This window comes from Cherax quadricarinatus, chromosome 88 (assembly GCF_038502225.1).
Source record: "Cherax quadricarinatus isolate ZL_2023a chromosome 88, ASM3850222v1, whole genome shotgun sequence".
NCBI classification, from domain to species: domain Eukaryota; kingdom Metazoa; phylum Arthropoda; class Malacostraca; order Decapoda; family Parastacidae; genus Cherax; species Cherax quadricarinatus.
The window spans coordinates 1,492,777-1,510,562 of NC_091379.1; the positions used below are offsets into that span (position 1 = coordinate 1,492,777).

A 17,786-nucleotide genomic window follows, 5' to 3' on the forward strand; every position below is an offset into this window, starting at 1 on the left:
AAGTTAAAAGTCTATCAAGTGCATAAGTCATTAATGACAATTAATTTATACACTGACATTAAGGCCTTGATATAGAGTTTTTTACAGGTAGTAGGTTGGTAGACAGCAACCACCCAGGGAGGTACTACCATCCTGACAAGTGAGTGTAAAACGGAAACCTGTAACTGTTTTACACGATGGTAGGATTGCTGGTGTCTTTTATTTCTGTCTCATACACATGCAAGATTTCAGGTACGTCTTGCTACTTCTACTTACACTTAGGTCACACTACACATACATGTACAAGCATATACATTATACACACCCCTCTTGGTTTTCTTCTATTTTCTTTCTAGTTCTTGTTCTTGTTTATTTCCTCTTACCTCCATGGGGAAGTGGAACAGAATTCTTCCTCCGTAAGCCATGCGTGTTGTAAGAGGTGACTAAAATGCCTGAAGCAAGGGGCTAGTAATCCCTTTTCCTTTATATATTACTAAATGTAAAAGGAGAAACTTTCGTTTTTCCTTTTGTGCCACCCTGCCTTGGTGGGATACGGCCAGAGTGTTGAAAGAAAGTAAAAGATTAGGGCTTTGATATAGAGTTTTTTACAGGTAGTAGGTTGGTAGACAGCAACCATTCGGGAAGGTACTACTGTCCTACCAAGCGAGTGTAAAAAAGGATGCTTGTATTTGCTTTACAAGATGGTAGGATTGCTAGTGTCTTTTTTCTGTCTCATAAATATGCAAGATTTCAGGTATATCTTGCTACTTCTACTTACACTTTGGTCACACTACACATACATGTACATGTTTATGTATACATACTCATCTGAGTTTTCTTTGATTTTTATCTTAATAGTTCTTGTTCTTATTGCTTTTCCTATCATATCCATGGGGAAGTGAAATAAGAATCTTTCCTCCATAAGCCATGCATGTTGTAAAAGTCAACTAAAATGCCAGGAACAATGGGCTAGTAACCCTCTTTTCCCGTATAGCCTACTAAAAAGAAAATTGTCAAAGTGGGAAGTCTGAATGTGTGTGGATGTTGTGCAAATGATAAGACAGAGATGATTGTGGATGTTATGAATGAGAAGAAGCTGGATGTCCTGGCTTTAAGTGAAACAAAGCTGAAGGGGGTGGGAGAGTTTCAGTGGGGAGAAATAAATGGGATTAAGTCAGGGGTTTCAAATAGAGTTAGAGCTAAAAAAGGAATAGCAATAATGTTGAAGGATAAGTTATGGCAGGAAAAGAGGAAATATAAATGTATAAATTTAAGGATTATGTGGAGTAAAATAAGGGTTGGATGTGTAAAGTGGGTTATAGTAAGCCTTTATGCACCTGGAGAAGAAAGAAGTGTAGAGGAGAGAGAGAGATTTTGGGAAATGTTGAGTGAGTGCATGGGGAGTTTGAACCAAGTGAGAGAATACTTGTAGTTGAGGATCTCAATGCTAAAGTGGGTTAAAATGTTGTGGAGAGAGTAGCAGGTAAATTTGGGGTGCCAGGGGTAAATGAAAATGGGGAGCCTTTAATTGAGCTATGTGTAGAAAAAGGTTTGGTAATAGGTAATATATATTTTATGAAAAAGAGGATAAGTATACAAGGTATGATATAGCACATAATGAAAGTAGTTTGTTAGATTATGTATTGGTGGATAAAATGCTGATGGGCAGGCTTCAGAGCTGTTGGAGTGTGAGCAGGGTAATATTTAGTGAAGGGATTCAGGGAAACCGGTTAGTTTTGTATAGCTGGACTTGAATACTGGAAATGGGAAGTACAATGCCTTCACTTTAAAGGAGGGGTTTGGGATATTGGCAATTTGGAGGGATATGTTATATATTTTTTTTTTTCAACAAGTCGGCCGTCTCCCACCGAGGCAGGGTGACCCAAAAAAGAAAGAAAATCCCCAAAAAGAAAATACTTTCATCATCATTCAACACTTTCACCACACTCACGCATTATCACTGTTTTAGCAGAGGTGCTCAGAATACAACAGTTTAGAAGCATACACATATAAAGATACACAACATATCCCTCCAAACTGCCAATATCCCAAACCCCTCCTTTAAAGTGCAGGCATTGTACTTCCCATTTAGAAGCATATACATGTATAAAGATATATGTGTTATATATCTTTATATATGCTTCTAAACTGTTGTATCTGGGTGCCTCTGCAAGAACAGTGATTATGTATGAGTGAGGTGAAAGTGCAGAATGATGATGAAAGTATTTTCTTTTTGGGGATTTTCTTTCTTTTTGGGTCACCCTGCCTCGGTGGGAGACGGCCGACTTGTTGAAAAAAAAAAAGTGTAATTTTGGGATAATGGCAGCTTGGAGGGACTTTTAAACTGTCGTATCTGAGTGCCTCTGCAAAGACAATGATTATGTATGATTGATGGTGAAAGTGTTGAATGATGATGAAAGTATTTTTCTTTATTTTTGGGTCACTCTGCCTCAGTGGGAAACAGCCGATGTGTTAAAAAAAAGAAAGTGCAAATTGTGTACAGTACTAGTATATTAGGTGTACAATAGAGTACTTAAGTACTTTTTCTGCTATTTTTTAGCATTATTCTGATCTAATGGGTACAATGTAAAACAAGTGTATACAGTGGACCCCCGCATAACGATCACCTCCGAATGCGACCAATTATGTAAGTGTATTTATGTAAGTGCGTTTGTACGCGTATGTTTGGGGGTTTGAAATGGACTAATCTACTTCACAGTATTCCTTATGGGAACAAATTCGGTCAGTACTGGCACCTGAACATACTTCTGGAGTGAAAAAATATCGTTAACCGGGGGTCCACTGTATAAGATAAAATGTGCAGTTTATGGCATTCTCAATAAGATGTCATACAAGCATGTGTACAGAGGAGTGCCACTATTATATAGCAGGTTAAATTCCGAGATACTGCTGTTAAGCAAAAATTGCCGAAAAGTGAACCATAACCTTTTCCTCACTGTCAAATGCATATGAAAGCCTGATCACATGTTTACACTAATCATATATTAAGTGATCAATAGAGTTAGGCCTAAAAAAATGCACATACAGTACACACATTACCTTAAAATACTTTCATCCTTAGTTTATTGTAAGTGAATATATTTATTGTAGAAAGTCTGAATAAATGAAGACTGATCATAACTTAAAACTACTGCATTAGCAGAATGCTGTAAAGTGAAGTGCTGTAAAATGGGGCCAGCCTGTAAAAGATACAATATGCAAAAATAGACACTTATGTACAGTTCAGGACATTTATTAAAGGAAATGTTTTGCCGTGAGTAGCTTCTTCAGTCCTAATATAGAGAAAACTAAGTGGCAGGAGTCAGGTGGAGTGTCGCGTGGGTAAAGGTAGTAGTGGTGGTGGTGGTGGTGGTGGTGGTGGTGGTAGTAGTAGTAGTAGTAGTAGTAGTGGAACTATGTGGCGAGATGGGTTAGGGTTAGAGGAGGACCTGTAGACATCATGTTAGAGCATATCAACAGGTCCTTCTCTAACCCAACCCATCTCACCACATTGTTTCCACTACTACTACTTCTACTACTACTATTACCACTACTACTACTACTAGCTACAAGCAGTATTAAAACAGGGAAGTGTTTTTGGGTATGCCCAAATGAGATAAATCTGTGGACTAAAATCACAAGGGTATTAAAAGAGGATAACACCAAAACTGCTTTCATAGACAACCTGGAAGCTTTCTACAACAGATGGGAACATAAAAAGTCTGGGCTGAATGGTACTGCCCTTGATGCTGGCCATGTAGTCAGAAACTTTAAGGCTGGAGGGGATGTCCTGGTTGTCAGTAAATGTGGGGCTGATAGTGCTGTCCTGGGAGACAGTAATGGTGAAGCTGGAGGTGCTGTCCTGGGAGGCAGTAATGGTGAAGCTAGAGGTGCTGTCCTGGGAGACAGTAATAGTGAAGCAGGAGGCACTGTCCTGGGAGACAGTAATGGTGAAGCTAGAGGTGCTGTCCTGGGAGACAGTAATGGTGAAGCTGGAGATTTTGTCCAGGTAGTCGGGAATTATACGCAGGATGGAATGCATATAAATGACCTCATAGGGGACAGGAGCCGTAGTGGGGAAACAAGTGTAGTCAAAGATAAGATAAAACCAATATTGCAAACTATAAATACCACAAGAAATAGCAAACAAGAGGACTCCACTAGCAATAGTGAGGATATATTACCAAAAGCAACTGGTGGGAGCTCCATTGTTGGTGCTAGGGAGGATAGGAATAAGACAGGTAAACATGCACCAACAGGGAATACAGTCACAGAAACCCAGGGCAAATGGAAACCAAGCCTGTGCACATACTATGCACTTGGTATCTGCAGACATGGGAAATCTGGAAAAACAGATGGGACGTGCAACTATGACCACCCTAGAAAATGCCGTGCCCATATGACAACAGGAAAATGCAAACTCCCTTCCTGTAAGCTTTTTCACCCTGAAATGTGTACTTCTTCAGTACAGGAAAGACTGTGCTATAACTTAAATTGCCAGGCACACCATCTAAAGGGGACAAAAAGATACAAAACATCCAGGCCATGGGAAAACCTGGGTAGCCACAGCCACTCAAGAGGGAGAGGTTTTTTAGTGCCAGGAAGGAAAAAAAAACTGGCAGGAAATGGCAGAAATTGTACACCAAATCCAGTCATTCCTGGAGTGGAACCACAGTCGATGGCCTCCACTCCAAACCAACAGATACAGATACTAATGCCGGAAAAAAAATCCCCCCCCCCCAGTACCAACAATACCACCAGTCCGATGACATTCTTCTTTGCAAATATACAGGGTCTAAAGCCAGCAACAAACAACAAAATACCTTTCATCCGTGGACTGCTTGCAGAGGCAAAGGCAATGTTTGCGGCTTTCACTGAGACCCACATAAAGGATCACTTGGATAACGAAATATGGATCCCAGGTTACAACCTATACAGATGTGACAAAGTGAACAGGCAAAAGGGGGGGGTTGGCCTGTACATTGCAGAGTCACTTGTTTGCACAGAACTGCTTAATGCCTCAAATGATGTAGTGGAAGTTTTAGCAGTAAAGATCGAGAACCAAAACCTAGTCATTGTGGTAGTCTACAAGCCTCCGGATGCAACATCCCAGCAATTCCAGGAACAGCTGTTAAAAATTGACCACTGTCTGGAAAATCTTCCAGCTCCTGCACCCAACATCTTGCTCCTGGAGGATTTCAACTTAAGGCACCTAAAATGGAGGAATATAGCAAATAATATTATTGCATAAATAACACCAGGAGGCAGCTCTGATGAAAACTCACACTCACACGAGCTTTTAAATCTCTGAACAAAATTCAATTTAAACCAGCAAATAATAGAGCCTACTAGACTGGAGAATACACTAGACCTCATCTTCACTAACAATGATGATCTGATAAGAAATGTCACCATATCAAAAACAATATACTCAGATCACAACATAATTGAGGTTCAGACATGTATGCGCGGAGCCCCAGACCGACATAATGAAATTAGTCACGAGGGAGCATTCACCAAATTCAACTTCAATGACAAAAACAAAGTGGGACCAAGTAAACCAAGTCCTAACCGATATAAGCTGGGAAGATATACTAAGCAACACAGACCCCAACTTATGCCTAGAACAGATTAACTTGGTGGCACTCGATGTATGCACAAGGCTTATTCCTCTTAGAAAAAGGAGGAGTAGATGTAAAATAGAAAGAGACAGGCGCTCCCTTTACAGGCGACGGAAAAGAATAACAGAGCGGCTAAAAGAGGTCAATCTATCTTAAATGCGTAGGGAGACACTGGTCAGAGAAATAGCAAACATCAAACTTAAGCTAAAGGAATCTTACAGGAGTCAGGAATCGCAGGAAGAACTAAAAGCCATAAATGAAATCGAAAGAAACCCAAAGTATTTCTTCTCCTATGCCAAATCAAAGTCGAGAACAACGTCCAGTATTGGGCCCTTACTTAAACAAGATGGGTCCTACACAGATGACAGCAAGGAAATGAGTGAGCTACTCAAGTCCCAATATGACTCAGTTTTTAGCAAGCCACTAACCAGACTGAGAGTCTTAGATCAAAATGAATTTTTTATGAGAGAGCCACAGAATTTGGTTAACACAAACCTATCTGATGTTATCCTGACGCCAAATGACTTCAAACAGGCGATAAATGACATGCCCATGCACTCTGCCCCAGGACCAGACTCATGGAACTCCGTGTTCATCAAGAACTGCAAGAAGCCCCTATCACGAGCCTTTACCATCCTATGGAGAGGGAGCATGGACACAGGGGTCGTCCCACAGTTACTAAAAACAACAGACAAGCCCCACTCCACAAAGGGGGCAGTAAAGCAACAGCAAAGAACTACAGACCAATAGCACTAACATCTCATATCATAAAAATCTTTGAAAGGGTCCTAAGAAGCAAGATCAACACCCATCTAGAAACACATCAGTTACACAACCCAGGGCAACATGAGTTTAGAACAGGTCGCTCCTGTCTGTCTCAACTATTGGATCACTACGACAAGGTCCTTGATGCACTAGAAGACAAAAAGAATGCAGATGTAATATATACAGACTTTGCAAAAGCCTTCGACAAGTGTGACCATGGCGTAATAGCGCACAAAATGCGTGCTAAAGGAATAACAGGAAAAGTCGGTCGATGGATCTATAATTTTCTCACTAACAGAACATAGAGATTAGTAGTCAACAGAGTAAAGTCCGAGGCAGCCACGGTGAAAAGCTCTGTTCCACAAGGCACAGTACTCGCTCCCATCTTGTTCCTCATCCTCATATCTGACATAGACAAGGATGTCAGCCACAGCACCGTGTCTTCCTTTGCAGATGACACCCGAATCTGCATGACAGTGTCTTCCATTGCAGACACTGCAAGGCTCCAGGCGGACAAAACCAAATCTTTCAGTGGGCTGCAGAAAACAATATGAAGTTCAACGATGAGAAATTTCAATTACTCAGATATGGTAAACACGAGGAAATTAAATCTTCATCAGAGTACAAAACAAATTCTGCCACAAAATAGAGCGTGACACCAACGTCAAAGACCTGGGAGTGATCATGTCAGAGGACCTCACCTTCAAGGGCCATAACATTGTATCAATCGCATCTGCTAGAAAAATGACAGGATGGATAATGAGAACCTTCAAAACTAGGGATGCCAAGCCCATGATGACACTCTTCAGGTCACTTGTTCTATCTAGGCTGGAATATTGCTGCACACTAACAGCACCTTTCAAGGCAGGTGAAATTGCTGAACTAGAAAATGTAGAGAACCTTCACGGCACGCATAACGGAGATAAAACACCTCAATTACTGGGAGCGCTTGAGGTTCCTGAACCTGTATTCCCTGGAATGCAGGCGGGAGAGATACATGATTATATACACCTGGAAATAAGATAAATAAGAAAAAGTTTTGGAGTGAGATTAAAAAGTTAAGAAAGCCTAGAGAACAAATGGATTTGTCAGTTAAAAATAGGAGAGGAGAGTTATTAAATGGAGAGTTAGAGGTATTGGGAAGATGGAGGGAATATTTTGAGGAATTGCTAAATGTTGATGAAGATAGGGAAGCTGTGATTTCATGTATAGGGCAAGGAGGAACAACATCTTGTAGGAGTGAGGAAGAGCCAGTTGTGAGTGTGGGGGAAGTTCGTGAGGCAGTAGGTAAAATGAAAGGGGGTAAGGCAGCCGGGATTGATGGGATAAAGATAGAAATGTTAAAAGCAGGTGGGGATATAGTTTTGGAGTGGTTGGTGCAATTATTTAATAAATGTATGGAAGAGGGTAAGGTACCTAGGGATTGGCAGAGAGCATGCATAGTTCCTTTGTATAAAGGCAAAGGGGATAAAAGAGAGTGCAAAAATTATAGGGGGATAAGTCTGTTGAGTATACCTTGCAAAGTGTATGGTAGAGTTATTATTGAAAGAATTAAGAGTAAGACGGAGAATAGGAGAGCAGATGAACAAGGAGGCTTTATGAAAGGTAGGGGGTGTGTGGACCAGGTGTTTACAGTGAAACATATAAGTGAACAGTATTTAGATAAGACTAAAGAGGTCTTTGTGGCATTTATGGATTTGGAAAAGGCGTATGACAGGGTGGATAGGGGGGCAATGTGGCAGATGTTGCAGGTGTATGGTGTAGGAGGTAGGTTACTGAAAGCAGTGAAGAGTTTTTACGAGGATAGTGAGGCTCAAGTTAGAGTATGTAGGAAAGAGGGAAATTATTTCCCAGTAAAAGTAGGCCTTAGACAAGGATGTGTGATGTCACCGTGGTTGTTTAATATATTTATAGATGGGGTTGTAAGAGAAGTAAATGCGAGGGTCTTGGCAAGAGGCGTGGAGTTAAAAGATAAAGAATCACACATAAAGTGGGAGTTGTCACAGTTGCTCTTTGCTGATGACACTGTGCTCTTGGGAGATTCTGAAGAGAAGTTGCAGAGATTGGTGGATGAATTTGGTAGGGTGTGCAAAAGAAGAAAATTGAAAGTGAATACAGGAAAGAGTAAAGTTATGAGGATAACAAAAAGATTAGGTGATGAAAGATTGGATATCAGATTGGAGGGAGAGAGTATGGAGGAGGTGAATGTATTCAGATATTTGGGAGTGGACGTGTCAGCGGATGGGTCTATGAAAGATGAGGTGAATCATAGAATTGATGAGGGGAAAAGGGTGAGTGGTGCACTTAGGAGTCTGTGGAGACAAAGAACTTTGTCCTTAGAGGCAAAGAGGGGAATGTATGAGAGTATAGTTTTACCAACGCTCTTATATGGGTGTCAAGCATGGGTGATGAATGCTGCAGCGAGGAGAAGGCTGGAGGCAGTGGAGATGTCATGTCTGAGAGCAATGTGTGGTGTGAATATAATGCAGAGAATTCGTAGTTTGGAAGTTAGGAGGAGGTGCGGGATTACCAAAACTGTTGTTCAGAGGGCTGAGGAAGGGTTGTTGAGGTGGTTCGGACATGTGGAGAGAATGGAGCGAAACAGAATAACTTCAAGAGTGTATCAGTCTGTAGTGGAAGGAAGGCGGGGTAGGGGTCGGCCTAGGAAAGGTTGGAGGGAGGGGGTAAAGGAGGTTTTGTGTGCGAGGGGCTTGGACTTCCAGCAGGCATGCGTGAGCGTGTTTGATAGGAGTGAATGGAGACAAATGGTTTTTAATACTTGACGTGCTGTTGGAGTGTGAGCAAAGTAACATTTATGAAGGGGTTCAGGGAAACCGGCAGGCCGGACTTGAGTCCTGGAGATGGGAAGTACAGTGCCTGCACTCTGAAGGAGGGGTGTTAATGTTGCAGTTTAAAAACTGTAGTGTAAAGCACCCTTCTGGCAAGACAGTGATGGAGTGAATGATGGTGAAAGTTTTTCTTTTTCGGGCCACCCTGCCTTGGTGGGAATCGGCCAGTGTGATAATAAAAAAAAAATATACACCTGGAAAATCCTAGAGGGACTAGTACCGAACTTGCACACGAAAATCACTCACTACGAAAGCAAAAGACTTGGCAGACGATGCAACATCCCCCCAATGAAAAGCAGGGGTGTCACTAGCATGTTAAGAGACCATACAATAAGTGTTAGGGGCCCGAGACTGTTCAACTGCCTCCCAGCATACGTAAGGGGGATTACCAACAGACCCCTGGCAGTCTTCAAGCTGGCACTGGACAAGCACCTAAAGTCGGTTCTTGATCAGCCGGGCTGTGGCTCGTACGATGGTTTGCGTGCAGCCAGCAGTAACAGCCTGGTTGATCAGGCTCTGATCCACCAGGAGGCCTGGTCACAGACCGGGCCGCAGGGGCGTTGACCCCTGGAACTCTCTCCAGGTAAACTACCTCCACCCACTCGACACTCCACCTGACTCCTGCCACTATATATACTCGTTTTCTTAGTTATTACTGCACTAGGACTGAAGAAGTCACTCGTGGCGAAACGTTTCCTTTAATAAATGTCCTGAACTGTACACACGTGTCTTTTTCCCCATCTTGTCGGTATCGCCATACCATTTCTTCATACAATATGCAGTTTATGGCATTCTCAATAAGATGCCAGTAACTGCAAATTGTGTCTCATTATGCACTCTTTGCACTGTTGTTATATGTTTGATGGGTAGTAGTGTTGGCAGCACAGACCTCATTACAAGGTCACATGTTCCTCATGGAACTACCTGTGTGTGTTTCTTGGATGTGTGAGGGACAGTATCGAGGATTAAGTATCGCAGGCAGCACAAAGTTCACAGCTCCATCTGTCTCGACTTTCAGCTTCATTATGAGGCTTAAGTTCAGCTCAGCATATGACCCTGAAAGCACGGAAAATATTCATCACTATTTAGCATTTACTGTGCATAAACGTATCGTCACTTCTGAAAAAATGTCTATAGTCAAACTTTTCTACTGAAAACAAACACTAATGATGTTGTCTAAAACTGAAAAACTAACTAACCTCCAGGGAAGCTGCCAAGGGCCAAATGCAATATATCTGATGTAAGATTATCCTGTCTAACTAAAAATGCTGCTTGTCCAGAACTCACAGCCTTGTGAAACACTTTACTTGCCTGCCAATAAATCAAATTAAATAACTATATAGAGATGAAGGGTTAAACATTCACATTATAAGTGAGAACGTGTGCACAAGCACACATTCACCAATAAACTCTATTTTGCAGCTTATAAGACTTGCTTTAGTTTCAATGGCTCAGCATTGGATGTAACTGGGAGAGCTACAGCCCAACTCACACCCCAAACTTAGAGCTCCCGTCACTAACCTTCAGTTTATAGGACGCAGGGTGGTTTTTGGAGACATTTTATGGAGAAAACACATGCGTCTAATAAGCCGCAAAATATAGTAATTGCAATATTTACTCATTTCCATGGGGAAGTGGAGAAGAATCCTTCCTCTGTAAGCCATGTGTCGTAAGAGGTGACTAAAATGCCGGGAGCAAGGGACTTGTAACCCCTTCTCCTGTATAAATTATTAAATGTAAAAAGAAGAAAAGCTTTTCTTTCTTCTTTGTTGGGTCACCCTAGCTTAGTGAGAGACAGCCAGTGTTAAAAAAAATATTTACTTGCTTTTTTTTTTAACACGTGGCTGTTTCCCACCAAGGCAGGGTGACCCAAAATGAAAGAAAAACCCAAAAAGAAAGAAAAAACTTTCATCATCAACACTTTCACCGTCACTCATGCATAATTACTGTCTTTGCAGAAGCGCTCAGATATGACAGTTAGATGTCCCTCCAAACTGCTAATATCTCAAACCCCTCCTTTACAGTGGATGCATTGTACTTGTTTTTTTTGTTTTTTTTCAACAAGTCGGCTGTCTCCCACCGAGGCAGGGTGACCCAAAAAAGAAAGAAAATCCCCAAAAAGAAAATACTTTCATCATTCAACACTTTCACCACACTCACACATTATCACTGTTTTTGCAGAGGTGCTCAGAATACAACAGTTTAGAAGTATATACATATAAAGATACACAACATATCCCTGTAGGGATTGCACAGCACTTGGGAAATGAAATTTAATCAGGTTTGGTCTAAGGAAGGGACAGGTAGCTCCAACTTCTCAGATGAAGAACCCTTCACTAGCATAAAGCACCCCTCTTTGAAGGGTGTTTGAGACAAAATTTCAATTACCAATATACTTTTTCCTTTTCATATTTATGACACATACTGTCTATGCATCCAATTATTAAATTACACATTATACTCTGCCTTCCAATAAATCATTATTAATTTCATATATTTAGAGGAAAAAAATCACGAAGTTAGTTTTTGCAGTACAAAATTTAAACAGAACACCTACTTTCTCCTTATCAATGCATATTGTAGTTACTGTCTGTCCATCTAAATGGGCTTCAAATTTGTAGAGTGCAGCATTCTCATCCACTGGAAGCACATACTCAACCTGTAAAAGCATAGTCTTGGTGAAGCTTTTCTGACACACTCAGGGCCGGATTAAGAAGTCTCTGGGCCCTAGGCTATTCAGATTGGCGGGGCCCCTTTGAGTTACGGGTAAGCGAAGCGACCCCTTCCAGCTTGGGGGTGGGGGTGGGGGGGGGTCGGTGTGAGCCTGTTTAAGGTCTAATTAAATACATTCTGGCTATTTAGATTAAATTTAATAGGGAAAGTACATCAAGACAACCAAAACCATTTACCAACAGCCATTATAACTATCTTGTTAAATCATGCATTTTAAAGAGAATAAACTCAAGACAGCATAGTATTACTAGATTAGGCTATTAAAGTAGTGACATCATGTACCTATTATATTCAGCATAACCACTACAGCACTATTATTCCCTTTATAAATCACTGACCATTATTGTTATCATTGCATCATGCATAAGACTATCAAATCATATAAACTCAAGAAAGTAAAGAATTGTTTATATTCACAGGCACTTCTTAAATAAACTTTTTTCTGGATTTCATATTGGCAAAATCATCAATTATATTCTGAAAATCAATATTTCTTGTTAGATCAGACTCAGTGGTCAACAAGGCTAGGTTGCACAATTTGTCTTGGCTCACTGTTGAACGGAGCTGGTTTTTCACTCTTTTCAAAACAGAAAATGAACGTTCTCCTTCACAGTTAGTAGCTGGAAGTGTTAGGTAAAGGCGATACACTATGTCAACATTAGGGAAGGTTTCTGAGATACCTGCATTTCTTAAACGTTTCAAAGCAGCTGAGGGCGCACATTTTTCAGGTGGAGCTTTAATCTGATTCATATACCCAGAAAAATGAACTATTTCTTCAACAAATGTGCCCTGAACATCTGCTGAAAGGTGTTGTTGCAACTTTAATGCAGCTTCTCTCAATTCTGCATCTGGCATAGTAGTAATTTTGAACAGAAATCCAAACTTGTCATTGAGATTCTGGTAGATTTCTTTTCTTTTCACCAATTCTGTAATCAGTGAATCCAGAATGACGAAGTATGTAGCTGTCTTACATTTCTGCCTTGGTAGCAACACAATTTCATTGTCTGGCTCTTCAAAATTGCGTTTCCTCTTCCTTGACCGCTGATGATCAGCCCGGTAACTGTAGTCTTTCACCAGCAGTTTAGCTTTCTCTTCAAACATTTCAAAAGCTTCATCATTGCAAAGTGAGCTTACAAATTCCACTAAGCCTGCATAGAGGTTAGCACAAGTAGCCATTTCAATTTCAATTTTCTGAAGTGTCTTGTTCGTGGCATTTAACCGTTCCAGTATACAGTCCCAAAGCACACAGAGTAAGGCCAATTCAAAATCTTCCAATTTTGATGCTAAGCTGGCTGCTTCGCTTCTTGTAGTTGCTGTCTGGTCTTCATCCTCTGCTATTTGGATCAAAGCAGAACGTATTTCAGCAAAGCTGTCTTTCAAAGCATGTGTTGCATCATGCTGCGCTGACCACCTTTTTGTTGATAATGATTTGATGACATCTCCATGAATGGTTGACTTGAGTATACTCCACCGATGCGTTGAAGCAGAGAAAAAATTAAAGAGTGCTTGTAAAAGTCCAAAAAATGAAACTGCAGCGACACAACACTCCACAGCACATGACCCAACAAGATTAAGAGAATGTGCTGAGCAGGGCACATATTCAGCAAGTGGGTTGATTTGCTTGATACGGGCTTGCAATCCATTATATTTACCCGACATGTTACTTGCATTGTCGTAGCTCTGGCCACGGCAATCCATAATAGAGAGATCATGTTCAAGCAGAGTATCCAGTACTACATTCATCATTGTTTCTCCATCATGGCCTGAAAGAGGAATGAATTTTATAAAGCGCTCTACAGGCTTACCACTGGAGTCGACAAAGCGAATAATGAATGTCAATTGATCTGTATGTGAAATATCTGGTGTTGAATCTACACTTATTGCAAAGTATTTTGCAGTTTTCACAGCTGCTATGATGTTATTGAGGACCTTCTTAGTCATCAGTTCAATAAATTCATTGCATATAGTAGATAACATGTAAGATACAGTGCCTCTTCCTGCATTCCCAAGGCGTGACACATGATTTGCTAAGAATGGATCGAATTGTGCTAACAGTTCTATGATCCATAGGAAATTGCCATTGTTTTCCGAACCAAAAACCTCATTTTCTCCACGGAAAGCAAGTCCTCTTAGAGCTAAGAATTTTACAACAGCAACAACTCTTTCTAGAACTTTTCTCCAATAAGTGCGCTCTTTTTCAGTTTGATTTTCCAAATGAGAATCCAATAAGCCTTTTTTCTGTGCACGAAATACACTGGCTAAAATGCAGCTCCTATGAGTGGTGCTGTTTTCATGTTCCTCGAAACGCTTGGAATTTTTCCAGTCATTGAACCCCTGTGTGAAGGTATTTTCTTTGGTAGAAAATAGCTTGCATGCTGAACAGTACACCTTTCCTGAGCTTTCAGAGTATACCATCCATGATCTTTTCACAGTTTCTGAATTTGCAAGCTTCCTATAAAACATAGATGACTTTAAACAACGACGACTTCCATCATCATAAATCCTTGCTGATTTCCTAAAGTCAATGTTCAGAGTTTGACTGAAGTTTTCTGCAATGAAAGCATTACGTAGAGAATCTGGGATTACATTTGGCCATGAGGCAGGATCTTTTAAGACAAATCCTGTGGATGAAATGTCCGTTGAGACATTGAGAGGAGACACAAAAGAAGTAGATGCTGGCTGAGAAATAATGGAGGGAGGGCTTCCTGTATGATCTGACGTATCTGCAGATTCAACTGTACTGGTAACATCAGAAACTGTTTTCGTGAGCATGTCTGTGATCTTTCTGCAGCTTCCTACATCTTTCTTTTTCTGTTCTTCTTGAATTTTCTTCTTTCTTTTCTGTGACCCACTCGCATAAGAATGTCCAACATCACGTTCACGAGATGCCATAATGAGGATGTATCACTGTCTGTAATCATGCAAATACAAATTTTTCATTATCAATTATTAATTTTTTAATTATTAAATTTTTTTTTTCTGTCAATTGGGGGGATATGGCCCTTGTAGCCCCCTTTCCTCTGGCTGCGCATCTAAAAATTCAAAACGTTACCAGAAAGGAGTCATATACAGAACTTTTACCATAGATTAGGTTAGTGATTTGGGCTACGAATATTTTACTAATTCATCCTCCTTGATCTCCAATTTACTTAAACAGAAATCATACTGAGTCCAAGAACAATGCACAATGGTATTTATACAGTGGACCCCCGCATAACGATCACCTCCGAATGCGACCAATTATGTAAGTGTATTTATGTAAGTGCGTTTGTACGTGTATGTTTGGGGGTCTGAAATGGACTAATCTACTTCACAATATTCCTTATGGGAACAAATTCGGTCAGTACTGGCACCTGAACATACTTCTGGAGTGAAAAAATATCGTTAACCGGGGGTCCACTGTATTACCATTTTCATAACTAAACTAATCATTATGTTTTGCATGATATATGGGAGATGTTAAGTGAATGTATAGGAGCCTTTGAACCAAGTGAGAGAGTAATTGTGGTAGGGGACTTGAATGCTAAAGTAGGAGAAACTTTTAGAGAGGGTGTGGTAGGTAAGTTTGGGGTGCCAGGTGTAAATGATAATGGGAGCTCTTTGATTGAACTTTGTATAGAAAGGGGTTTAGTTATAGGTAATACATATTTTAAGAAAAAGAGGATAAATAAGTATACACGATATGATGTAGGGCGAAATGACAGTAGTTTGTTGGATTATGTATTGGTAGATAAAAGACTGTTGAGTAGACTTCAGGATGTACATGTTTATAGAGGGGCCACAGATATATCAGATCACTTTCTAGTTGTAGCTACACTGAGAGTAAAAGGTAGATGGGATACAAGGAGAATAGAAGCATCAGGGAAGAGAGAGGTAAAGGTTTATAAACTAAAAGAGGAGGCAGTTAGGGTAAGATATAAACAGCTATTGGAGGATAGATGGGCTAATGAGAGCATAGGCAATGGGGTCGAAGAGGTATGGGGTAGGTTTAAAAATGTAGTGTTAGAGTGTTCAGCAGAAGTTTGTGGTTACAGGAAAGTGGGTGCAGGAGGGAAGAGGAGCGATTGGTGGAATGATGATGTAAAGAGAGTAGTAAGGGAGAAAAAGTTAGCATATGAGAAGTTTTTACAAAGTAGAAGTGATGCAAGGAGGGAAGAGTATATGGAGAAAAAGAGAGAAGTTAAGAGAGTGGTGAAGCAATGTAAAAAGAGAGCAAATGAGAGAGTGGGTGAGATGTTATCAACAAATTTTGTTGAAAATAAGAAAAAGTTTTGGAGTGAGATTAACAAGTTAAGAAAGCCTAGAGAACAAATGGATTTGTCAGTTAAAAATAGGAGAGGAGAGTTATTAAATGGAGAGTTAGAGGTATTGGGAAGATGGAAGGAATATTTTGAGGAATTGTTAAATGTTGATGAAGATAGGGAAGCTGTGATTTCGTGTATAGGGCAAGGAGGAATAACATCTTGTAGGAGTGAGGAAGAGCCAGTTGTGAGTGTGGGGGAAGTTCGTGAGGCAGTAGGTAAAATGAAAGGGGGTAAGGCAGCCGGGATTGATGGGATAAAGATAGAAATGTTAAAAGCAGGTGGGGATATAGTTTTGGAGTGGTTGGTGCAATTATTTAATAAATGTATGGAAGAGGGTAAGGTACCTAGGGATTGGCAGAGAGCATGCATAGTTCCTTTGTATAAAGGCAAAGGGGATAAAAGAGAGTGCAAAAATTATAGGGGGATAAGTCTGTTGAGTGTACCTGGTAAAGTGTATGGTAGAGTTAAAATTGAAAGAATTAAGAGTAAGACGGAGAATAGGATAGCAGATGAACAAGGAGGCTTTAGGAAAGGTAGGGGGTGTGTGGACCAGGTGTTTACAGTGAAACATATAAGTGAACAGTATTTAGATAAGGCTAAAGAGGTCTTTGTGGCATTTATGGATTTGGAAAAGGCGTATGACAGGGTGGATAGGGGGGCAATGTGGCAGATGTGCAAGTGTATGGTGTAGGAGGTAGGTTACTGAAAGCAGTGAAGAGTTTTTACGAGGATAGTGAGGCTCAAGTTAGAGTATGTAGGAAAGAGGGAAATTTTTTCCCAGTAAAAGTAGGCCTTAGACAAGGATGTGTGATGTCACCGTGGTTGTTTAATATATTTATAGATGGGGTTGTAAGAGAAGTAAATGCGAGGGTCTTGGCAAGAGGCGTGGAGTTAAAAGATAAAGAATCACACACAAAGTGGGAGTTGTCACAGCTGCTCTTTGCTGATGACACTGTGCTCTTGGGAGATTCTGAAGAGAAGTTGCAGAGATTGGTGGATGAATTTGGTAGGGTGTGCAAAAGAAGAAAATTAAAGGTGAATACAGGAAAGAGTAAGGTTATGAGGATAACAAAAAGATTAGGTGATGAAAGATTGAATATCAGATTGGAGGGAGAGAGTATGGAGGAGGTGAACGTATTCAGATATTTGGGAGTGGACGTGTCAGCGGATGGGTCTATGAAAGATGAGGTGAATCATAGAATTGATGAGGGAAAAAGAGTGAGTGGTGCACTTAGGAGTCTGTGGAGACAAAGAACTTTGTCCTTGGAGGCAAAGAGGGGAATGTATGAGAGTATAGTTTTACCAACGCTCTTATATGGGTGTGAAGCGTGGGTGATGAATGTTGCAGCGAGGAGAAGGCTGGAGGCAGTGGAGATGTCATGTCTGAGGGCAATGTGTGGTGTGAATATAATGCAGAGAATTCGTAGTTTGGAAGTTAGGAGGAGGTGCGGGATTACCAAAACTGTTGTCCAGAGGGCTGAGGAAGGGTTGTTGAGGTGGTTCGGACATGTAGAGAGAATGGAGCGAAACAGAAT

The 17,786-nt window shown here is 40.7% G+C and overlaps 1 protein-coding gene across 5 annotated transcripts in view; it reads right to left on the bottom strand.

Annotated features, from left to right (window-relative positions):
* Positions 1-17,786, bottom strand: part of LOC128698580 (von Willebrand factor A domain-containing protein 5A) — a 43,684-nt gene that overhangs the window by 15,655 nt on the left and 10,243 nt on the right. For 4 of the 5 annotated variants that reach the window (XM_070103828.1, XM_070103827.1, XM_070103829.1 and 1 more), the window contains exons 4-6: positions 11,772-11,873; positions 10,414-10,525; positions 10,139-10,270 (exon numbers count right to left, since the gene is read on the bottom strand). In XM_070103828.1, coding sequence (XP_069959929.1) covers positions 10,139-10,270; positions 10,414-10,525; positions 11,772-11,873 — 346 coding nt within the window. The remainder of the gene's footprint in view (positions 1-10,138; positions 10,271-10,413; positions 10,526-11,771; positions 11,874-17,786) is intronic. The other variant, XM_070103831.1, reaches the window with a different exon arrangement.